This window comes from Alligator mississippiensis, chromosome 3 (assembly GCF_030867095.1).
Source record: "Alligator mississippiensis isolate rAllMis1 chromosome 3, rAllMis1, whole genome shotgun sequence".
Classification (NCBI taxonomy): Eukaryota; Metazoa; Chordata; order Crocodylia; family Alligatoridae; genus Alligator; species Alligator mississippiensis.
This window is the reverse complement of record NC_081826.1, coordinates 12,791,216-12,817,203: the sequence shown is the minus strand read 5'-3', so window position 1 is coordinate 12,817,203 and position 25,988 is coordinate 12,791,216. Positions and strand designations below refer to the sequence as shown.

The 25,988-nt window shown below is 41.8% G+C and overlaps 1 protein-coding gene across 3 annotated transcripts in view; it reads right to left on the bottom strand.

The window, feature by feature from the left end:
- ZFAT (zinc finger and AT-hook domain containing) overlaps positions 1–25,988 on the bottom strand; it is a 209,111-nt gene that overhangs the window by 88,656 nt on the left and 94,467 nt on the right. For all 3 annotated transcript variants that reach the window (XM_019481784.2, XM_019481783.2, XM_014611508.3), the window contains 2 exons: positions 25,501–25,749; positions 7,080–7,253 (listed from right to left, as the gene is read on the bottom strand). In XM_019481784.2, the coding sequence (XP_019337329.1) occupies positions 7,080–7,253; positions 25,501–25,749 (423 nt within the window). The remainder of the gene's footprint in view (positions 1–7,079; positions 7,254–25,500; positions 25,750–25,988) is intronic.

The window sequence follows — 25,988 nt, the reverse complement described above, 5'->3', positions numbered from 1 at the left end:
GCCACAAAAACAAAGATATAGAATAGCTGCTCATTGAATAAGCACTCACCATGTGTTCATGAAAAAAATAGCATAGGATCAAGCAATTAAAGACTGTATGCATGCACACATAGAAGAGCATAACATTGCACAGACAACTATCACTTGGGCATTTCCCAACTTAAGTACTTAGCTTTGCAACCTTAATAATAACACAGAGCTACACAGAGAAGCACATGCAGCCTGGAGGTGGCTGGGGACCTTCTTGTTTTGGGCAGTCCCCAGCCAGCTCCAGGCTGCACATGCAGACCTCCCTGTGCAGCCAGGGCTGGCCAGGTACTGTCGTGGTCAGAGACAGGTCCCAGCCCTGTGCCCCACATCAAGGCACAGGGCTTAGAAAGAGCTGAAAGGATGGGACAGGTCCCAGCCCTCGTCCCAATCTATCAGTGCAGCAGTTAGCAGAGATCTAGCTGCTAGCTGCCTGTGGCAGGGCACCTTTGGTGCCTGCCACTTTAGGAGGTTTCAACAGGCTGTGCAGCAGCGGGCAGGTGCGCAGCAGTCTGATGAGGCAGTCACACAACCGCAGGAGGGCTCCTGGATTGGAGGATGGGGCTGAGCAGCCTCCGTATAACCACAGACCCTCAGAGCTGAGCGGGCAGTTGCTGTAAAGATGCTGCTGGAGTAACCTTGCCTAGCTGGAGTACTGCTGCTCCCAGAATACCTGGAGGTCAAGGACAGGAGCTATGGGGATGGAGGAGGTTCCTGGTCCTGGGGAATGACCTAGAACTACATCCTGCTGGGCTTGGAGGGTGTAGGGTTACCATATGTCCCGGTTTTCCTGGACATGTCTTCTTTTTTGGTCACCTGTCCTTTGTCTGGGAGGGTTTTTAAAATACAAGCAAAAGTCCAGGTTTTTGCTTTGCCTCTGCTTTCCCGGGCACTAGCAAGCTTGGCTGCTTGGGGCTGGGAGCAGCGGGCAAGGTAATTAGCTGTTTGAGGTCATGTGCTCTGCATGCGGGCTCCCAGGTAAGATGCACAGAGTGTGTATGTGGGGTGGGGGAGGTCAGGGGGCTCTGGGTCGGGAGCATGGGACACTAGCAGGGCTGGGGGGGCAGGGGCTTAGGAATGAGGGGCAAAAGCCAGGGCACAGGCAGGTCACTGCCTCCTCCTCCTAGACTGGGCTCATGCTGTGGCTACGCACATGCACACAGAATTTATCAGCCATGTGAGCCAAAAAAAAGCTGATGCCGATACTCTCAATTTTCCTTATATCGGTGCTGATCTGATATGGGACTGATGTATCGGTGCACCTCTAGGAAGAAACTTTCTTTTTTTAAATACATTTAGATTCCCTTTATATTCTTTATAAAATAAATATAAATAAAAAAGAATCAAATAATAATGCATGAACTATCCCTTTCACAAAAGAACATAATTTAGCTAAGTATTCTGTGGATTTATACAAGCTTCCAAGATCCTAAGGCTACTGATCTATTACCTCTTGTGCTCTAAACCTGTTTTAGGAAAAAAAAAAAAAATCTTTTTTGTCTAACTGTTTTTAATGGAAAGTTTAAACCAACTAGTTCTGTTTGTACAAAGGGATTTGTGAAAGACCAGTTTTACCACTACACAAGATAAAAAGCAGTGGAGGCCAATTTTTTGGTACACATGCCACAAATTAGGCCCACACTGTTCCAGAGTAGCACCCTAATCCTCTTCCACAACCTGATCAGATGCTTTGCTTTCTGCTCCCTACCCTGTGCTCCCTGCCCTATATGCTACTCTGCTTTCCACTCCCTGCCTGTCCTCTCCCTTCTTCCGGTGTCCTTGTCATAAACTAGCTGTTTTTCCAGGTTGGAAATTGGTATGACAAGTTATTAAGCAGAATCTGAAGATTTGTTGGAATCTGGGCTATGGCATGAACACTTTTGTTATGGCAGTTGAAATTTGGTCCTCTTCCTGATTTAGCTTTATGCCACACACAGAGGTTGCTTGTGGCACTTTCGGCTGTGTGAAGCACCATTGTTTTGTTTCGCCATTTCAAAAGGACAGTGTTTCATTTCATCGTTTTGTTTGAAAGCACTGTCCTGTTTTGTTTAATTGAAACTGTTTTGCTATTTCCACTCATTTCGATGTTTCGCTCAGAGGCACAGCCCCCTGGGAGGGCTGCGGAGCTGTGCTAGATTCCTCCTGGGGATGCAGGCCCCCGGATCTGCGTTGGATAACAGGAGGCTGCCGCTGTTGCCTGAGACTGGCACTAGGTGCAGCCCACGCCTGGCACTGGGCTCCACGGAGCTCAGCCCAGCAGCAGGAAGCAAAGCACAATCCCATCTCTGCCAACTTCTTGCCGCCAGGTTGTGCTCCGATTGGCTTCATTAGCCCCATGAAGCTCAGCCTGGCGGTGGGAGGTGGGCGGAGCCGGCGCTGAGCTCCTTGGGACTAGCAGGGCCACTAGGAGCACAGCCTAGCAGCAAGAGGCGGGCAGAGCCATGTCTGCGCTCCACCTCCCGCCACCGGGCTGAGCTCTACGGGGCTAGCAGAGCTGATCAGAACGCAGCCCGGCAACAAGAGGTGGGCAGAGCCAGCGCTGCACTCTGATTGGCTCTGCCAGCCCCATGGAGCGCAGCCCAGCAGCGGGAGGCAGACAGAGCTGGCGCTGTGCTCTGCCTCCTGCCACCGGACTGAGCTCCATGAGGCTAGCGGAGCTGTTTCAATGCTTTTTGTTCCGTTTTGATTTTGCTGTTCATGTTTGAAATGCGTTGAAACAGCTTTGAAACAAAACACTTAGCGAAATTTTGCACAGCCCTAGCACTCATGCTACAGGTTGGTCAATCCTTTTATAAAGCATTGTGCTTAAACCTCATCTCCATAATGAAGAATAGATATTTATTTTGAACCTAATATATTTTCAAAAAGCATCTCGCATTAAAGAGGCATACCCACAGAGTATAAATTTCTCAATATTAGAAACAGAACCAACTAAAACAAGGTATTCTCAATTTCTGTAATTGATAAAACGTGTATTACCCTGCACATTAACGATAAAAAGTGTATTCATTTAGACTTTAGGCTTAGGTGACATGTGGGTATAAAATGCTAATGCCTGATGAAAATGCTGAAGTTCTGAGAGTCCTTAAGCAGTCTTGAATGTGATTTTCAACTTAACTTGACAGATGGTCTACTACAGACAGAGGAAAAATGATTTTTTAATTCTTCAGCAAAAGTCTACAGCCATAAATCATTTTCACCTAAGAGTTCTCCAGAAAAAGGAAAAGAAAGGCTTTAAGAACCACCTTTATGACACTGTACAAAATGGCATTTATGAGAAAAAGCAGCAGCCCAAAAATTTCTAGAAAACATCAAAATGTCCAAAGAGTGTAAACTGATGACAAAAAGATGACAAATTAATGTATTGTACTGCAAGAAAAATGAAGCAAAACATAATTTCATTAAATGACATACTTCTCCTGTGAATCTTATGGAGGTAACACTCCTCTAATACCTGCCAAGTTTTCCAAATGCTGAAAATTAGGATAATAAATCATAAGCGTCTCCAATGGCAATGACTCTTTTTTATTACATATATTATAGCTTGGAACTTCAAGCTAATGAGAATGCTAGTTCTCAATCAAATAAATGGGAAGACCTTCAAATAGAGAATCATATTTTATCCTAACTCTCTTCAATTTATTAGAGTTCTTTGTATATACTGCATGTTATGCGTAAACATCTTTCAAGTTGAAGCAAGTTATATTAATATTTTATGAGTCATTCAAAATATCATGTATGTATACAGAAAACCCATGGGTTTTCTTCCCCCCCCATAAGGGTATGGAACTAAAGTTCATGAAGTAAAATTAAAGTAAGAGCTAGTCTCTTGCTTGTCTTCCTTCTCTTTTTCCTTATCTAGTTATAATTCCTTTTTTTTTCTACACTGGCAGTACTCCCTCATTTTTCTTTTTATGCTTTCCCTTACATCTACTTTTTCTCCTCTTCTACTCCCTTTCCCTTTGTTCTCTTCCTCATTTTTTCTTATTTTTGGTACTTAAAATATTGCCTCATCCACAAGTCTACAAATGTATTAAAGTAATGAAAGCTGAAATTCTTATGCAAATAATTTGAGATACCAACTGCGTCTTAAAGAACAACATCAAACACCGTGAGAATTGCAAGAAAACTCAAAATTCATCAACATTATGCTTTCCCTTCATTGTCTTTCCCAAGCTTCTCTCATTCCCATAGCCCTTGCTTAGGCTAATGGTTCTCAACCTTTTTATGCTCAAGGCATTCCTCTGTAAATTTTCAGAATTTAGTGGAATCTCATTTCAAAATTAATATACATATTATCTAATATCATATAAAACATAACATTCATCCTTTCAGGCCACAATTAAGGAACATTCCCCTAACCATACATGGCCCTGCACATTTTTGCTTCCAGAGCAGCACCTGGATTCCCTACACAATGAGTCCAGATCACCAGTGAGGACCAGGAACCTGCAAACCATTTTGTGCTCTTATGCATCACAGGGTAATCCCCCTTGAACGCCAGCCCTGGGGCCAACACAGGCAGGGCTCTGACACATCCATCCACCAATGCCAAAGTGCCAGGCTTTACATGTTATGTGTGGAGGGCACCAAGGGGGTTGGAGGGTCTGGGGGTGGGCAACAGAACACATGAGAACTGAGATGAGGGAGGAGGATCCCTTCTTAGCCCCCCTTCAGGACCCTGGGGGCAAGCACAGCCCCCTTCTGCCCCCACAGCCCTTCTCCTTGCACATTCCTAGGACTGGCGAGATGAGCTGAGCTGAAAAGCATGGCTCTAGTCCAGATCTGCATGTTCACCTGTCTATAGCAGTGTGTGCTGCTCGAACACCCAGCGCAGGGACTGCCGGAGGGCAGGAGGGTGCAGGTGCCCCCCATCTGCAGGACTCTTGGGCAGGCAGAGGAAAGAGCAAGTGGTGTGCTTACCTCCTAGTACAGGAGCCAGATGCCACAGCAGAAGTTGCAGTTGCAGCCTTTCAGAAGCTGTGCATCAAATTAGCACAGCTCACTGTGAAAGCAGGACATTGCTAGAGGTATGACTAGTAAGGTTAGTACCCTGGCCCAACACCTCTTTTCTCCACCTAAGATACCTATTGCCATCCCAGTCCTCCCTGCTCCATGTGCAGGGTTGCTTTCTCACCCTCCTACTGCAACTGCCCCTCTTTGCCACTGATTGTCATTGCCCCCAAATGCTGCCATGGGCAAATTCAGTAGTGAGAGTAGTGGTGGCTTCTTTAAGATGACTTGAGAAAAAAAGAAGGCAGGATTACTGCTTTCAATCTGGCCACCACTTCCCTTGCTGTTGTTACCATCGATTCTCCAATCTAAGGTGCCAACGGACATGTGCCCACAGGCCAGATGAAATTGTTTTGCAGGCTAGATCCAACCTGCAGGCCATAGGTTCCTGAGTCTTGAACTAGAGCATGAGCCATAGGCGACTTGTAGAAGGGGCACTGGGGGGGGGGGGGGGGGCAGATATGTGCCCCCCCTGAGATTGGTCCTCGCCAGCCAGGGAGTGGGGGATGACTGCTGGTGCCCCCCTTAAAATTGTGGGGGCACTGAGAAAAGCCCCGATGGCACTTCCAGGTTTGCTGCTGGCACTTCCGTCAGCGGCAGCGATCAGCCACTGGGGACACCCACAGTTGGCAATTGGCCACTGATGCCCCCCCAGTATAAGGAGGCACCAGTCGCCCATAGCATGAGCACTTCAGTAGCATGCATCTTCATTACCACAGCCATAAGGACAAAGAAGAATGCAAGGCATTATACATCTCTTGAGGTCTATCCCTGTAACCTATTAACAAGAGAACTGACAACCAGATAAATGCCAGGCTAAGCAACAACCATGTGAAGGCCTCGTTTTTAAAGCTATCTGAAATCCTCTAATGTAAAGATGCTACAGCAAATTCAAGGTACTTTGCATGTCCCATAAAGTACTCGCTAAATATCAATTCCAGTGCTCGGCTTCTGAACACATGCACATTCTTCCACACCTAAATTGCATGTTAAAATACCATACCCAATTAGATACGTAACTGGCTATCAGTGCTTGCAAATACTTGACTGGGACTTACAAGTATGGCAGGTGTACACCTAATGAGATCCTAAATAGAGGACACTGATATCAAAGGGAAAAATTCCAATCTTCTTTTGTTTTACCTTTAATATTTTCAACTCTCTTTAAGCTTTCTGCATGAAAGATTTCAACTGATGGTCTTCTTGTTTTGTATGACATTTTAGGATTATAACATTCATAGATTAATATCTAAATTTGATAACCAACTGCTTCAGGGGTAGCTGCATGGATTGATTTTAGATTGCCATTAAATGATCTAATTGGGCAATTATTCACAATATGTTGCACCATCTGAAAAATCGCACCACAATTGCAAACTGGACTCTCTTTAATTCTCCATTTATGGAGTAGGTGTCCGCTTTTTCTATGAAGTGTCCAGATGCAATTCAGGGAGAACCAAATCTTTCTCAGTATGTTAAATCCTGGCTGGGGATTGTAGGATTGCTGACGATGTATTTCTACGGCAGGTTGGTATTTGCCCAGGCTTCCCTCCATTGTTCTGCAGTGCTCTTATCATCACAGACCTTTTTGGTGTATTTCCAGAAGGTTTTTCTAGATTTGAGCCTATCCGGTGGTGGCATGGTGATGTCCTTGTTGGTTGGGAGGTTTGGGCTACTGATGGCCTAATGGTATTCCCTCGTGCATGCAGCACCGCGGCAGAGCTGGGGACAGGGGGTATGTAACTGATGGTTACAGACATTATTAAATCTAGGCTCCAAAACTCTCTCTCTCAATCCTTTTATGCCAGTCCTGTAAAGAAATCTGAGGCCCACTGTGAAAGGGATGTAGCCATCAGAGGAGTAAAAAGCTTTTGTAAGAAAATGCCCAAACAGAACCTAGTGTGAATGATTTTCAAATAATTTGAATGCCAAGTATGTCAGTCCTATTCCAAGCATTTTTTTCTTAAATTCTGTCAGAATTAAATAATGCTTAGGAATTACAACCTATCTATTATTAAATGATGAATAATTATGGTTACCTGGAATAGCTTCATGTGCTGTCAAAATCACACTTATAATAGGATTCTTAGCTCCTGAAATCTGGTCTGTCTCCTTGGCTGACAGAGTTTTCTCAGTTTTCGGTACCCGTGGCCTCTTTGGAGTTCTCTCGCGCTCATCTTCCTTCCTGTCAAGGTCAACGTCAGAATCATTACCTAAAGAGCAAACATCAAAAAGAACATAACTATGTACAAGTGAAATGTAGTTACATACTTGCTAATACTATGGAAAGACTGGGGAGATGCTTAATGCGGTTGCAAGAAAAGAGATTTGTTTGTAAAACTGAGGCAGTGCTGTAACAATTTGTTTTATCCCTTAATGAAACGGTTGGTAATATTTTCTGGCAGCAGGCTGGAAGTTAAGGCAGGCTGGTACTAGGACCCACCTCCACTACTATTTCTCTGCCACCTGACTTTATCGCTAATGTATGAACCACAGTAACTCCCCCAAAACTGAGGGAAATCAGGGAGTATCTGTGCCATGAAGAGCAGATTAAAAATAATAGGATGGATTTGCAAAAAACACATAAAAGTGCATTCCCCTCTGAGTCACTTGTATTCCTAAACCACTCAGGAACTTTTCAAAATCCCTCCCAAAGGTTTTGCAGCTTGAAATGGTTTCCTCATTGCAACTGAAGCCCCCTTTTCCTCTTTCTCTCCATAACTGCATGGATGGCCTTTGGGAAATTTCTCTTAAGAGCCAATTCACTACCATTCAATCATCTTCGGACCAGGCCCTTTTGGACTATAGCAACAGTTATTCAATCAATAGCCAATATAACAACTTTCTCTTCCATTGCTAATTTATTAGTTTTAGAAATAGCCACAAGGCCCTGTACGTTCTTCTGGTAACTTTCTACTGAACACTGATTAGCCAAACATTAATGTCTTCTACTTCATTTTACATACACCTCAAAACATGAGTACACAGGAGTGCATATCCTTCCCTAGCAACTAGGGATACTCTACTTAAAGCAATAGTTGCTAAGAAAATGTACCTGTCCCAAACTGGGATTAGAGTCCTAAAGCAATTATTACAAGTACATCAAGATGATAGCAACTTGATACATTTTCAGGGAAAAACCTATTTTTTTTATACAGTGACAGTGCCCAGTTGCCCATTTATAAACCAAACAAGAAATGAGCCATTATTGAACTTAAGGCTCCATTTTTAAGTCTCTTTACTTTGAATATTTGCAACTGTTTTGTCTTCTACCATTTTGTCTGGTCTCTATACAAGCAATCCCCGCTTAGCACTCTTAATTGGTTTTAAAAAAAAAAACTGTGTTTTAAGCAAAACGAGCATTAAGCAAAACCGAAAGTATCTGACAACCCAAGATGGTGACCGCAATCATTTTTAATGACCCAAGATGGTGACTGCGAGCATTATAATGAAACTCGCCGAGTGCTAAGTGAAATCAGGTATCAATTTCAAATAAGCGTTAAAGCGAAATAGCACTAAATGAAGCAGCATTAAGTGGGGGTTGCCTGAATAGTTGGTCACTGTTCTTCTGCATTTTAACATAGCAAGGAAAAAGGAGAACAAGTACACCATGCACCACACAGGGAAATGCAATTGAGAAACCTCAAGGTTCACAGGAAACTCAGCCAAAGATAAGTATACTCAAAAGAAGTGATTTTCCTCTGTTATTACACTTCTATATTACTTGGGTTCATTACTCTATTGGTTGTAAGTGGCACTTTCTTTTCAGGTATGAGCAGGACATTATTCCCTTATCACATCACATTTCTCTAAGACTAGGTCTGTATGGTAAATTTGCTGTCCCTGGCAGTGCCCTCAAGCACACTATACTACTCTGGGTAGGCTGCTTTCTAAGCTAGACATGATATATTAGCTGCCATACAGGCAGCCACATTAGCTTGGGGGGCAGGCAAACTGGCACTGTTACTTGGCAGTGCTAATTCATTCAGGGTAAAGAGGCTGTGTATGTGCCTGAGCCTTTTAACAGAATTAGCTGGATGGGGAAAGGCTGAAATACTTGATTAAGAGTAAGAGGCTGATTACTAGCAGCACAACTGCAGAGCTGTGATGGTTACGGAGACGGGGACAGCTGTCCCTAACGCCCCTCCTTCATAGTCTGAGAAGAGCGAGCGCCAGCTGGGGGACAGCTGAAATAGCTGGGAGTCCACTGACTTCTGGGGCTCACTAAAATTTAATACAAAGTCACTGAACTTCCTTTCACCTTATGGGGGCTTTTGAAGAAGGGGACATTACTTGACGAGTATCTTTTAGGTGAAATACTTTTCTTCAGCTTCCTTCATTTCCTGCTAAAGCAATTAAGGAAGTTCCCATTCAAATTCAGTATGCTCTATGTAGAAGTGGCAAGAGAAGGCCAATACAAAAGGTCAGAAGTTTCCAGCACAGGATTTCCTTGTATCATACGAAGTGGTAGAAAATGAAGAATGGAAAGAACTCGGCTGGCAAATAAAGACATTATGCAAATATCCCAACAGCAACCAACAAGAAGGGAAATTGATTTGAAGAAAAAAAAAAATATAAATGAACCCAATGAATTTCAGAAATCTTTCTGAATCCAAAAGAACTGATGCATAAACCCCAGGGCAGCCTATATATTCCATATTCATGAACTGTGGTACCTGCTCAACTGAGATAGGAAAACAACATATAAATATAAACTAGCAATATAAAAACCCAGTACGCCAAAAGTTATTTGTTTATTAAATGAAAACTGTGCAAGTGGTTGCAAGGTATGCTATGTGCCAACTGTTACCTTTTTATTTTAACAAAATCCTGGTAATATTCCTGCCAAATTCTCAAGCAATCCCATGTTCACTAACCTCTTGCACTCAGGACAATGGAAAATGCATTAATAGTATTTAAATTTCATTTTCTTGACCCAATTTTTGTTCAAGTCAAGGCTACTTACCTATAATCTATGACTAAATGATAGTCTGAAATTAGGCAGAGGTCAGGGCTGCAGATGGAGCTGGGGCTGGGGACCTCTCTGTGCCTGGATCCCACCACTGTGGGAAGGGAGGGGAAGAGGTGCCAGTTCTACCTGCAGGGGTCAGGTGGGGCATTCCCGCCGCAGCAGCAAGACCCCCAGCCCTGTGGTGAACCAGCAGCAGGACCCAGACAAGGCAACAGGCTCGATGCACCTCCTGCTATGCCTGTGCTGCCACGGCCTGAACCAGGAAGGCTCCTCCATGCTGCCGGTGCCCTCCCCAGCTCGCCCCAGAGGAAGGGGGTCTGGTCCCAGCAGGGTGGCCTCCAATGGTCATGCTGCATCCTTCCCCCTCCCGCCCATGGCGCTGGGGCCACTTGGGGCCTGGCCCAGCCCTTTAGGCAGGGCTCAGTGCACAGGTGGCTTGGCCCAAGGAGTTGCTGCTGCAGCTGCAGCAGGCAGCACCCAGGTTCATGGTGAAGACATAAGGGACTGGGGCCATTCCTGCTGGAGGTCACTAAATGGTAAACTGTAAGCAGTAAACAGCATAAGTTAATGCAATTGAAGTTCGTCATTTAACCATTTAAAACCCTACTGGTAATGTGTGCATGACTAACCAACCAACTATACAAACATTCCCACGTGGGATGTGCTGAGAATAAAACTGTCTCATGACCGTATCCATTGGTGCACTCTCTCCCCTACAGATGCCCTTGCTATTGTTCTGGGAACATTCTGAGGAAAAGGCTATAAAAGGGACCATGATGCTCTGGTCATCTCAGTTCTTCCCCTCAAGCCCCAAATTGCAATTAGGGCTCTGAGAAATGGGGTAGGGAGGCAGAAAATATGAAGATGCAAATCCCCAAACTCAGGAACAGAGAGTAACTTTCATTTCTCTTCTAGATGGCCTCTACAAAGTCCCACTAATGGGATCGTTTTATAAGTAGTACCACCATTTCCAGACAATACCCTAATTGAATAATGGTTGCCTTGTCTACACCTGCTTTGGCCATGCTGCCATCAAAAGTCTTCCCAGCCCAGCTTTGCTCCCTCCTCCAGGTGGCTGGGAGCAGAAACATGCACACATAGCTGCTCCTTGCAGTGGTTCTGGGGCTCCCCCTGCACCCAGAACAGCCAGGGATAGCAATAGAAGGGGGACAGCAGGAACAGGGAGGGATAACTGATGGAGAGGCAGGCACCAGGGGGGACGCAGGGTGAGGATCAGGCTACCTGCTCCCCATGCTGCCTGTCTCCCTGCTTTCCCTGCCTCTGCTTTCCCCACTGCCTGCACCGCTATCTCAAATACCTCCCTACCTGGCCCCCCTCACCTCTGCTTCTCCACTGCTTGCCCCCCCAGCCTTACTGTTTTCCTGCCATAGCAATGGGGGAGACACATTTAAAATAGTCCCCCAATAATTACATTCTAGAGATGGAAAATCATTACAAATATTTAATTTTCCATGTCTAGAAACTAATTATTGGCGGGGACTGTGTTTAATTTGAAGTCATCCTGGATTCGGGTAAATACTGTAGCTTAGTTTCCAAAAAAAATTAATTGCTTTTTTAATGTAGGAAAGCCTGCACTCAAAGAGCAACTTAACATTAAACATCATTTGGATGGATAAAGAAGAATGAACTGTTTACCTTTAGCAGCAACTGCTTATAAAATTGATCAAACAAGAATGCGACACCAGAGGTAATAGATATATTTGGAAATGTAAAAAAGGAGAGTTTTCCAAAGCTGTTATCAAAGTAGTTATCAGTATAATTGACTCAGTACATTAAATTTAAGTGGGAAGTGTGAACAAAAATTGTGAATTATTCATTAACATCCCACTGGATGCCCAAAACATACAATTCCACTGATATGATAAAAGAAGGCAAAAAGCTGTCCCATTTAGAAGGATATTTAGAAGCAGTGTACACACACTTCAATTTTTAAAAATGGAAAAAATAGGGAAGTAAGTGACAGCGAATAAAAGTTGAAAGTTTTAAGAAGTTCGCAACTGATAAGGGAGTCTACAGAAATCAAATATCAGTAGTTAATGTTGATAAAGATAAGGTGATTTTTATATATATTAGGAAAAAATCTCTAGGTCCATAACTAGATGTAGTTGGTAAATTCATAAAAACTAAAGGAGGCAGAAATGTTCAATAGACACTTCCATAAACAACATGTGCAGGGAGTTTGTGGGGGGTACCACTCTGTGCCACCGATGCCAACCCCAGTACTGCCAAGTGCTGGCTCCAGCCAGGCTGCAGCCCCACACCTGTGCCCCACCAGCAGCACAGAAATCTGGGGGGGCGCACATGCTCCCCTTCCCCCCCCCCCACCGTACTTCCCTTCTCACACGTCACCAATGGACATTTCTATTCTATATTTGGATTTTAGTGGGAGAATGTATGCATCCCCCATAGGGAGATATGGATGAAATAGAAGATTTACCACCTGTAATAAAGAGGGAGCAGCTCTAAACTAAAATTAAGCATTTTTAAACAAATGGGTATGGATAATTTCAAAGAACTAAATAAGGAGCTCTCTGAAACAAGATTAACAACATTTTGGAAACTGGGGAAACTCTAAAAGAACTAACTAAGCACCAATATTTCAAAATGGGGTATATAAGGAAGGACCCATGGCATTACAGACCAAACAGAATGGACGTCAAGACTAAGTAAATAATTGAAGTATGTCAATTATGGCCATCAAGACTACGTAAATAATCGAATAAGTAAATAATTGTAATTTCAGGACTCTATCAACAAAGAACTAGAAGCTAGAAATATATTTAAGACTGGCCAACCTGGTTTCACAGCAGGTAGTTCCTTCTCAAACAAACTGGCTGTAAGTCAGATAGATGAAGGTAACTGCGATTAAATAGTTTTCACTGGCATTTGACCTACTACAACATGAAACTAAAAAAAAATAACTGCATTATAGGGAAATACCCAAGATACATCATATGAATTAAAAACTGGCTCACTGACAGACCTTACTACGTAGTTGTTAACTGGCAAACATCAATGAGGGGACTTAGAAATGAGTTGGACTCAATGACTTATCAGCAGGCAACCTGTGATATAAGCCCTTGCTCTTGATCCAACATCATTTAATATTGGAGATGATTATGTGATTATGTCAAGTCTCTGCTCATGAAGTTTGAGGATGATGAAAAAAAGACTGGTGGGGATGCCAAACGCAAGATAACACATCTACTAACCAAGAAGGCAGATGGGAGACTTGGAAAACAGTGATTCAGAGGAGTTAAGGATCAAGGTGGAGAACTCCCCAGGGTGCGCTTTCAGTACAATGCTGTGATAAAAAGGACTAACACAATCCTTTGGCATATGAAAGAAGAGAGACACATCAGGCTGAAGTGGGGAAGTGGCTTTGCCTCCGTACGTAACATCAGTAAGACTGTCAGTAGAATATTGTGTCCAGGTCTGGTGCCGACACTTTAAGGAGAGAGATTAGAGAAAGGCAAACCGTTTGAAGGAGAGAGTCTAGAATATGACCCTTATGATCTGAGATGGAAGGAGTTTAACTTGCTAACCTTTTTTTTTGATAAGGTGAATAGGATCACTAAGTAGGTGAACATGCGTCCTTGCACATGGAAAAGCTATCTGATAGTGGGGGTGGGGGTAGGAAAGGCATCTCAATCTTGCTGACAAAGACATAACTTCAACTTTCAGACATAGTATTTTCTTATTTCCAGACTCAATTTATCTAAAATGCAATTTTCTGGTAGAGAGGGAAATGCTGGAAGTTTTCCAGGGTAGGACTTACCATTGCTTGGAGTCCTCATAATAAGCTGCCTTTCTTAAAAACATGCTTCAGTGTGACCCCTGGCAGAAATTCAATGGCCTCTGTGTGTTGGGAAGGGACTGAGCTGAATAATCACAGACCTGTGAATTTATAGATCGCTTGTCCACTGACCATGGGACAGTATTCATTTGAGCACAGGACGTCTTCCCTTGCAGCATGACTGAGGATTATCTGTTAGGGCTATTTGGGGTATCTCATCTAATCAATCCCCTGCTATTGCTGAGGCACCAAAAATTTGTGGCATGTCCTCTCCCTTGTCTTCTGCCTGTGGCACACAACTTAGTCTCTTGAGGACTGAAGTGCTTTTGTCTAAAGTTACTGGGCTCAACAGAGGGTTAGCTGGATGACATTTAATGTTCTGTGATATACAGGAGGTCAGATAAGATGATCTAATGGTTCCTTCTACCCATAAACTCTATGAAATTTGAAGGTAAACAACTTCAAACTTGAAACAACACGCTGAACATTAATGGCAATCAATCACCGGGACAATTTACCAAGGGACAGGATGGAAAGGAGTTCATTCCATGAAGTCTATAACTCAACATTTTATGTCTTCCTGAAAAGATATATGCTAGGATCAACCACAAGTTATTGGGCTTTGCAGAGAAATTACTAAATCATTGTTCCATCACCTGTTTTATGCAACCGGCAGTCATACTATATGATCACAAAGGTCCCATTCTGGCTTTAAATTCTATGACTCTAGCAGATTTGAAAAAAAGAGCTTTCTTCACTTTGAAATAAGCAATTAAATCTTGACAATGTTTACACTTTGCATTGGGAGAATTACTTGCCTAGACTCTTTCAGTCCATATATTCCTGAAGTTAAAGGAGAGGAAGGAAAAGACAGAAATTCATATACAGATGCCTGTTAATGACTATATTCTAATCAAGTGTATGCAGTGGTGGCCACAAAATCTTTTACTTTTCCAACAGTTAAGATGAAATTCAACCACCTAGTGACTTCAGCACTGTAAAAACAGAAAGATCTAATAAATTAAGCATCCTTGTACAGAATTACAACATCAAAAGTCCTGCCCACCCTCCAGATTCTTCCAAACCAAGCCCTGCCCCTGTTGTATTTAACTATACCTGCACCCCTTTTTCCATCACCCACTGGTATTTTAAATGTCACTCACAAACTTGTTCTCCCCAACTACCAGTGACTTTACCTGTTCCCCTTCCCCTATAGGCATTAACAGTTTCATACATTCTTGTTTCCTAATAGGCATTAAGACCTGGAGATATTATTATATCCCTTTAACTCTTGAGAATACCTGAAATTTTAATTTAGAAGCATAAATTATAACCTGATGTTTCTAACATTAACATTTCTAAAGAGTTCATATTCATTTGCGTAACTGAGGGGTGACTGAGTTAAAGTGATCCCTTTCTTCTCAAATAATTTTATAAAATTGCGATTTTCCACAACCTTTCTTACACTAAGGTGGAGTCCCAGTGTTATTAGTGCAACTGCGTAGACCCTTTTGCAGAACTGGCCCCTGGATAAAAAGAAATCTTTATAGAGAGAGAGAAATTTAATCAGCCCATTAAAACTACCCCATGACATTTCACTTTGGCTACATTACTGCTGAGCAACAGAAGCAGAACTGAAAAGACATGAGTTGATTACATGGCTCCGCTGAATAGGAGCAATTATCCTGCTTTTCCTACAGTTGTTCACAAAACTCCTAAAAAAACCTGCAAGACTTCCCACAGGTTTCAAGTGCCCAAGTTACAGCTACAGTATGATTCCTTTAATTTACTTCCGTTGTGTCCAGCCACTGCCAATTAATTTTTGGACCCAAAGACAAATTGTATATATAAGTCTTACTTTACACAGAGGTAAAGTATATATCTTGGAGTCATGCAGTGAACCTATAGCAGAAATAGAAACAAACCCCAAGTATTCTGTCAGTCCTTTGTTCAAACCACCAGAAATACTCAGAGTACTGGGCACAATACAGGGATAACTGATATGTAATGGTCTGTGACATTCAGGGCATCACCCAAGGTCATCATCTGATCCCCATAGCTTGAATTCTATGGATATTTGATTCCAAATTTGAAACAGTTGTGCAAAGCTCTGAGTTTAGCAAAAATCATTCTGAAATACCCAAAGCAATGAGAAAGCATGTGTTCACAGGACTTAGATGTAGTAAAGTCATGTACAGTATGTCATTGCAGAAAGCTAGGCATTGTGGATCTAATTTTAATCTGCAAATGAAAACTCCTCAGTTTTCTACCTAACTCTAAAGAGACAAGCCATACTGATCAATGATGTAAAGCGTGCTATGAGTTATGTCAGAAAGTGGGTGCAACGCACAAACCCAAAAAGGGAAGCATGCAGCAGGAAGGATCGTTCTGAGTTAGACCCACATAACTTTATTTTTTTCTTCTGGACCATCTCACACCCACTTGTAAACCACATCTTTTACAATACTGCTAAATCCATGAGTGAATATAGTTTAAGAGATGAATGTTGTCTTGTTTGATCCTTTGCATCAACAATTCCAAAATCAAGATTCCACCTGATTTGGTTTGTCATCTTGGAAAACAAGAGAAAAAGCTTAAGTTGACAGCAGGTTTTTATGTAAAATGTAGCTGCAAAAACACCGAAAGAAACACAGTATTTCTAAAGCTACCACTGCTGTGCTGCGTACAAGCACTGCTGTCAAAGGGCCAAAATCATGATCCAGCTTCCTCACAAGATCACACGAAGGGAAGTAAGAGTCCCCCATGCTCACCCTCCTGTGTGGCCTTTTGCATCTCCAGGAGCTGATCATTTGACTTGGCCCTTCAAATCCCCCAGACAGCCTGTGCAGAGAGTACAAGAAAAGGTCTAGGCACCACCTGTCCCAATGGACTAGCCAAGGGCTGTCCAACTGACCACCTCTGGGTCACATGCAGCCTGTGAGGGGTTAAATTGTGGCCCCCAGGCTCCTGCCTGGCCATCATACCCTCATTGCTCCAGTTGCAACAACAGCAGCTGGGCTCCCCCTCCCTCCTCTGGCTGCTGCATCTGTCGCATCCCGGGCTGGAGCAGCACGGTAGTAGGAGGAATCCAAGGAAAGGAGAAGCATTTCTGCTTCTTTCTTCCCTGCACAACAACTCAGAGGTAAATTTATTGGGGAAAGCTATCTCAAATGGCTGGGTTGAGTGAAAAAATAGAGAGTCCTCTAACAAGAAGAAAATTCACAAGCAGGTGGGGCAAATCTCTGAGACAGAGCTAATGGATTTAAATCAGCCAGTGACCAGAAGCTGCTAGGAATTTACCTTACCAAAACACTCAATAAAGCTCCAATCAGTAGATTGGGAAGACAAAGATGAACAAATGTTAGGCAGCAATGAACCTGTTAAATAAGGTTCTTAATTGGAAAAATGCAGTAATTAAAACTGCAGTAAGTCTCATCTCCTTCAGTTCAAACAAGGGGAAGGCGAACAGAGAAAAATGCACCTGTTATATCAAATGGAGTTTACATCGGATCCTCTGTAAAATTAGGATGGTCTTAAAAACAGGGGGTGCGGTAGCCTCAGAAGACTTGGTAAAAGACATATGAGGAAGAAAACTGGAAACAACTAGCACCTGTTTCCCCCATCTACATATACAAAATCCAAATCCAAAATGGATACTACTTGCTTTGAGGGCAAAAAACAGTTTGTAAGAGAGAGAAGTCTCAACATTAGCCAAGGAGATCCTGCCCCTTAGCAATAATTCAGCACTCACTAGAGTAAATTACTCTGCTTTCCCATTTAAGTTTTATACATTCGGCATTAACGTTTTGTTTTCTACAAATAGGGCACTTCACCTCCTATTACTCTTAGTGTGTTGCAAATGAAGCACCCTTCATGTTTTTAAGGTGATTTCAGAGAAAATGAAATGCATTCCGGTTAGGCTGCAACAAAGTTTCTCTGAATACAAAGAGTGCTTGCTTGATCATAAACAGGGTTTTTTTAGAATTAGATGAATTGCCTGACTTCATCTCTCCCTTGCTAAAGCACGTACAGCAGCCTGTTCGAACAGCTGGCACTTCCATTCAACAGACTAATAAACTGACCTTCCCTATCCAGCAATAAGCATTTTAAATCCCTCTTGTACTCATACAAGTAATGTAATGCAATGCTGAATCTTTCTCCCACATTTACGGCTTGTTCACATCTGTGATGATGAGGACAGCTACTGGCAACTTCATGTGAATCAGTGTTTCCAGGGTTATTTCAAACTAGATACTTCATTCATCCCAATCTTCCGTTTTAAATCTCTAATTGGGGGTGCAGCCTGACACATCGTCAAAGCATAGCTACTAGCTCTTAATTGGCGTGTTTTTGGACTGCTATTTGAGTTTGAAGGAAAAAAAAAATCTTTATTCTACTCAGTCTCTGTAAAATGCTAGTGTTGGACTGATTCAAGAGAGAAAAAAATTCCTTTTATAAAACTGACTTGCAAATTTTCTAAACCAGCCATGCAAAATGTATGAACGTTGTTATTTCTTGTGCAAAAAAACCCAAAAAAAAACAACAGTATATTCCTTGCATAAAGAATCCACTTGAGTGAGAATTGTCTATTAGTAGGCATGGACAAAAATGGAAAATACATTTCCAAAGTGACTTTGGATCCTAAATCACTTGAAAGCTTTTAAGACAGTTTTATCAATCTCACCTCAACTATGTTTTAAATTAATTTACTTAACTGATGCACTTATTTTGGTTTAACAGGTCCTTATTTCAGTTTAGCTTAAAATAGATTTCTAACTGACCTAAGCGAAGGCAAAAAAATCAGGCTGGTTTATGACAAGTGTGCATGCAGAGCAATTATTTCTGGTGAAGTCCATACAATTATCTTGCATAAACAAGGCTTGCTATTCAAGGCACACATACATGTAAATGTGTGGCTTGTGGGCATAAAGGTTAAATGTCCACAGGAAACTAAATAAGCAGGCCTTGTCTGTCATTCTTAATCAACTGGCCTTAAAAAAAACAAGGCAATTGCTACACACTGGAGATGGAGCTTTGTCATCCAGAACATGTCACCAAATCTGCTCCTTGGTGTCGTGTCAAACAAGGAAAGGACATCCATGAAGGAGGTGCACCTGGCTTAGGAACTGCAGGGACCTATTAGACCTATGCTCTCCTTTCCCTGGGGACAATACATAGAATTGTTTCTGGTACAATTTTACAGGCTTTTGTCCCACATGATAAGGCATCTAGTAGGCTAGGGACAGAAGTTACAAATAAATCAGTTTAAGTGATCAGAAACTGGTTTAAACCTGTCACAGAACAGAAGCTAAATGGCTAAAATGGCAAAATGGCTAAAACTGGTTTAAGATAAATCTGGTTGAATGTAGCATCAGACTTAACTGATTTGTGTCAAACCGGGTTATAAAACTTCTGGCCTAGATCCCTTCCTGGTTCATGTTAAAATCAGTCCCCCAGCATCCCAGCATGCTTTCTAGCCCTGGGCTGGGCTGGGCTGTCTGCTCCAGAGAGCAGGAATGGCCCCACCCCGTTCCATAGCTGGAGCAGTGAGGGCTGGCTGACAAGTGGGTGGGGGAAGCAAGCCCAGCTGGGGATGCAGCCCAGTGTACGGGGGGTGCGGGGACAGGGACAGCTCCCCCCCCCCACCCCAGGCAAACCCCGCCTAGGGTCTGGGGCCAGGGAGGGGGTGCTAAACACCCCTTCCCCCACTCAAACTTACTGCTGGCTGCAACTATGGACTACAAATCCCAGAGGCACCTAGACAGAGGAAGAAGACATGAGCAACCCTGCACAGTCCACTGCTTTAATTCTGGACTGCAAATCCCAGAGACCTCGGGGGCAGCAGGAAGAGGAAGCAAACACACAGCTGGAGAGCTGTGCTCTAGCACCACCCAGCTTCTAGCCTGAACCACTACAGGCATATGGCTGCATTTCCTGAATCAACGGTAAATGTCTGTTCACTTCTGTTTCAATTTAATCTGTACAGTTTAGAATAACCTGAAAAGACTGAATCGATTCAGCTTCGGGCTTTCTGACTGTCTGTACTTAGCCACACTGTTGACAGATTACTCCACAGCTTGAAATGTTTTAATGTCTGGAAATGTAACCGCTATTTTCCTTTTCATTTTGTTTCTTTACTCTTATTTATTCTTTTCCCGTTTCTCCCACAATGTTCACCACACTGGAATTTTAAATATCTGTAATTTTACCAACAATCCCAAGTTGTACCTTAACCAAACTAATTTTTCTTCAATCAGCACGTAACAAATGTTTTGACTACCCAATTTCAACCCAGAAATCATTCTCAAGAAGTACACATTAGCTTTACCATTCTTTTAACTAGTAAACACACTTTATAATCACGGTCTTATTTTCGGAGAAAATGAATAGCTGAAACAGCAACTAAAAGATCAATAGTGTCATCCCATTCCATATACAGAAGTAAAGAAATTCAAAGATGTGGTTGCCACAGCAATCCTAATTTGGCACTCCTGAATATATGTAAGGCTTTTTTTCATACTGAATATGCTTTTTAATTTAAGCCTTAATAAGATATGACACATTGTGGCAGAGATACGGTTGCTGTGGAAACCATAACTTTGAATTTCCTGGCTTGTGTGGAGAAGTTCTCAGCTAGTGTTGCTAGCATTTTCTCTCTTACATTCGTGGTGCTTTGGGCTTTCAAATATAAAATAATATTCTGAACTGACAAATAAAAGTGAACTGATTGCATGAAGAAATGAAATCACACTGAACATATGCACTACCCTAATACATGCATATTAGAATATGAAATTATGTCATAGTGGCATGTGTTTGTTTCAAAAGAGAACATGACAATCAAGTATGTTTTCACTTCTGAATGCAATCAGACATCCATACAATGATAAACTTCGAAGGAGATGAGAACACCAAGCAGGGCAGAAAAGCAATCTGGAAGGTCCTAGAGAGATTCAGAAATATGATTAAATATCATTCACATTGGAAAAGCTCTAATAAAACCAGGAAAAAATGCAATCCAGAGATATTCATGGAAAGAAAAAGCACAGGCGTGCAGAGAGAAAAATCAGGAAGGTCAAGGCACAATTTGAGATGCGACTGGCAACAGACATAGAACGGAGTAAGAGATTCTACAAACATGTCAGAACTAAGAGGAAAACCACATAAAACGTTAAGTCTAAGTCCCTCCCTAAATGCAGAAGGAACTGGTTATGAACAATACTGTCCATAATGTCTTTTTAAGGTTAGCAGTTGACAGTAAAGATAGGAAAGAAAACAAGCAGCCTAGAGCAGTGGAAAAGGTTGGGGATTACTTAGAGAAGCTATATGCGTACAACTTGGCAGGGCCACAGATGGGGCGCACTCTAGGATACTGAAGAAGTTGATAGATGATTCCAGAGCCATAAGTAATCCTCTTTGAAGACATGTGGAGGTTGGGTAAGAATACCTAGACGATTGATAACGGGCTAATACAGTACCCAACTTTTAGAAAGGGAAGGGGGAGGACCTGGGAAATTACAGACCAGTCAGTCCGACCTAGCTACCTGGAAAGATCATTGAGTAGGTCTTCAAGGAATCTATCTTAAACCAGTTAGACAAGAACAAGTGATCAGGGACAGTTACCAATTCATCAAGAGCAAATTGTGCTTGATCAACTTGATTTCCTTCTATGATAAGATGACAGACTCTGCGGATCAGGTCAGAATAGTGGACTTGCCTCTAGCAAAGCTTGACTTTATCTTGACTTTAGCAGGGTTTTTCACACTGTCTCCTACAGCATTCACATTGATAAGCTAAGGCAATAAAGACTAGAAGAAAGTGCTGTAAAAGTGATATGCAACTGGTTGGATCATCATGCTCACTAAGTAGTCATCAATGACTTGATGTCTAACTGGCAGGAAGCGTCAAGTGGGGTCCCCCAGGGGTCTGTCCTGGGTACAATATTGTTTAACATCTTCATTAAGTATTACAGTGATAGATTGAGTGCACACTGAGCAAATCTGTGGATGACACTAAGATGAGTGAAGTTGTAGACATTCTGGAGGGTAGGTCTAGGATCCAAAATAACCTGATGCACAATGAACCAGATGAGATTAAGCAATAAGAAGTGTGATTTCCTGCACTTGGAATGGAATAACTGCATGAACAAACACAGACTGAGGACTGACTGGATGGGATGCAGTACTCCAGAGAAGGACCTAGGGGTTACAGTGGTTCCCAAACTGAATGAGCCAATAATGTACTCCTGTTATGCAGAAAAAAACAAAACCAAAAAAACACACCATACAAAAACACAAGCTAGAAGCATTTGTAACTCTCTTGCAAACACAGGGAGGCGATTCTTCCACTCTATTCAGCACTGGTTGAGCCCTTCCCTGGACTACTGTGTCCAGTTTTGGGCCCTTCACTTCAAGAAGAAAGTGAACAGATTGGAAAGAGTTCAAGAGGGAACAACAAAAATGATTAGAGGCCTGGAAAAAATGACTTATAAAGGAAAGACTGAAAGAACTAAGTTTATTGAGTCCAGAGAAAAAGAAGACGGTAGGGGGGGATTGGATACCAGTCTTCAAGTACCTGAAAGGCAATTACAGGAGATGGAAATTGGCTTTTCTCTGGGCATGTCTACATGTGCATTAATGCGCTTTTCCTAATGTGTATTAAATTTAGTACCTCCAGTGTCAGGTACTAAATAAATGCATATTAGGCTGCCCTAATGCACAGTATTGAAAGCACACATTTTTTTAAGTGATACTTAATGAGCAGTAGCCTATTTTACTGAGCATTAGCATAATAGCACATTTTTTACATGACACTTTAGTGCGCAATAAAATAGGCTACAGCGCATTAAAGCGCACGTGTAGATGTGTTCTCTATGGCTATAAAGAATATGATTAAGAATAATGTCCTCAAGCTGCAGCAGGGGAAATTTAGGTTGGACTTTAGAAGGAACTTTCTGACCATGAGGATGGTCGAGCTTTGGAACAGACTACGAAGAGTAACAATGATATCTTCATCCCTGGACATTTTTCAAAAGCAGGTTAGACAGACATTTGGCTGGGATGGTTTAGTCAGGGATGATCCTGCCTTGAGCAGGTGGCTGGGCTAGATGACCTCATGTGGTCCTTTCAAGACCTACTTTTCTATGATCCTATAAGCTGAATGTGAGCTAGCAGTGTGCACCTGTAAAAAACAAAAACAAAAAAACCCCAAAAAAGGTCAGTAGCATACTGAGCTATATTAATAGTAGCATCATTTGCTAATCAAGAGAAGTGATCCTCCCACTCTGTTCACAGCTGGTGAGGAGGCCACACCTGGAGTACTGTGTCCAGTTTTGGTCCACTCACTTCAAAAGTATGCACTTTTTGCATATCCAGATGTTGGAGTACACTTGTGAGGCAATTCATGGAGCAATCCAACACAGGGAGATCAGACGCTGCTCTTGAGAAGATAGGTGCAGTATCTACAAGAGGCTCGTCTCAGAGTTAACTAGGTGTTTCCAAGGACGAGTTATTCCTTTAAAATAGGGAGAAGCCAAGAATGAGGTAAACTACTTGAAGGTTCAAAAAGCCTCCACAGGATAGTCGCCGGAGAACTGTTTTGGGGCTAGACCGACCCAAATCATGTTAGATGCCAAAATGATGTAGCCCTCATTATGAAGTACCTAAAAACTATTTCTTTTGAGCATGAAATAAGATAAAAGACAAATAAAAGAAGATAAATTTAAAAATGTACCTGAGAATAAAACAAGTTCATTTCTTTTACAAGGAAAAAGCTATGCCATTTTACTTTGAAAAGCCTACCAATGTGCTAGACTCCAGCTATGTTTTAGTGGCTCTAATGAGGTAGAAGGTCAAAGGCAGTTAATTTGGACTGTCCATCTGATCTCTGTGGCTGTATTTTAGAAAGTCCCTGACTAAAGACAATTTTGCTGGCATATCAGAAGTGTTATTAGTGTACCTAGCACATACAAAAAGCAAAGAGCCTTAACGCATCTAATGTCACAGATTAAACCAATTGGACAGGAGGTCACTGATATACATTTTAAAGATCCTACCACTATTTAAGATACAAAAATAAAATGATTTATCAAGTGACAGCTTTCATGTCCTGTGAGCACATTTAAGCTTTTTTTCCCCTAATCTTTCTCAGTCAAGTAAATCCAACAGACTCATTCTTGTCTGGCTGTCTAATTCTTATTTGGCGTTTTGGATGACAGTGTGAGGACGGACAGAGAACACATGCTCCACTGGAAAACCACATGGAAAATGTTATTGCTTAACAGAATTAAAAGGACATAAAAGTCAAAGCAAACTTTGAACCATGCAAAATGGTTGTAACAAAATTTAAAATTCAGTATGATTTTCCCTTACAAGTTCAAAACTCAGATCAAACATGAAAACCTGAGCCAATAAGGCTCGGCATTGTACCTGAATGAAATTTACCCTCTTTGTGCAAAACCAAGTGAAACTTAATACTTTGGACTTCATTCTGTCGGGATTCTGAATCCACGTAAATCGACTCTTAAAGAAAAATTCTGAGCACGAGAAGTTTTCCACATGGACCATTGTAAAGCGAAAGTGCCAAATTTGGCATTCTGTGCAGCACCGTAAATCCTGTACTCAACAACACCCAAGTGAACCAGTTCTAGAGGTAGTACTTAAATTAAAAAAAAGAGTTATTCTGGAAACCATATGGAGATATTTTAAGGTATCCCTTAAGAAAAAGGCATTGGCAAACACAAGTAGCACAAATCAGTTTTAAGTAGCTATACATTTTAGGTATTTCTACAGCCTCAGCTATTGTGGTCCATGAAAAAATAAACAATATTCAATGTATTCATCCTTCAAAAGCCATAATACAAAAGTTCTGTCATCCCAATTTCAGACAAGACGCATCAAGAGAATAAATGAGTTGCAACACATTTGCAGTTTGTGCACCCGGAACTCCTACGCCCCAGGTCAGCACCTTAACTACGGGGCCATCCTTCCTCTCTGTAGGTGTTTAGAGCCAAATAAAGACTGAGAACAACCCAGATCAGATACTTGTATACAGCCTGATTAATTTTAGACCAGAAGTTCTCAAATGGTTTCCTGATTGGGTCATCATTTACAGAAATCTCACATTTTCTTCAAGTTGACAACTGTACAGTTTACCACCTTTTCCATTTGCAATAGTCTAATCAATTATCCTTGCAGCAATTTTGTCTGCAAGAGTGATAGTCAAGTAGATTTAAAATGCCTATAGTATATTAAGTGTTTTGTCTTTTTAAAGTTAATTCTTCAAAATCTTTTGCTTACAATTTCTCTTTCCCATCTTCTCCTGTCTCCTTCTTTTTGCTGAAAATAAGAAAAGCCAAGGTCAACATGAAAAGTCAGCTTTCCAAGTACCTCCTCTTCAAGAGGTCCACAGACCAGTTTGGGAATTCCTGATTTTATCACCACCAGCAGGTAACCCAATAAGAAGTGTAAAGTAAACTGAAGGGATTATCAAGCTGTTATTTTAAGTAGACGTATGCTTAAGTGAACAACAAAATTTAGAAATAGTATGCCACTTAGAAATGATACATGGTCATATTAAAAAATGAAAGAATTCCACAGAGAAACAATGCATGGTTTTAGTCAAAATAGAAAAAAGAATGTACACAGAATACATTGGTTAGACATTTTCTTACCTGGGTCCCCTTCATCCTCGCCTTCATTTAAAACAATGATGCAGATGTGTTTTCTCAGTTGACGTGTATTGGAGAACTTCCGGTTGCATTTCTTGCATTCCAGACTGCCCGGCAAAACTTCAGCCAGCTCTGTTCCTTCCTCTGGCCCTGGCTGAGCTTCCTCACTTGGAATATTATTGTTTTCTGCCAGTTCCTCATCTGCACAGTACTTTTTAGTTGACCCTTTTGGTCTTCCCCTTTTTCTCTTCACTACAAGCAGCAATAAAAAGGAGAGTTTAAAAGAAGCTATAATGTAATTTAATAGGGTTATCATGAGGGATTAGTTAATGTCTGTACAGCTCTGAAAGTGAAAAAAGAGAAATAAATTTTGAAAAGCTTCAAGCCTCAAAGCTCAAAAGTAATTGTTTTACATTAAGACTTTTCTTCTTCAAAAAGTGATGTTTACTAGTATTTTTGTCACCTGCAATGCAATAAAAGAAACATTTGCT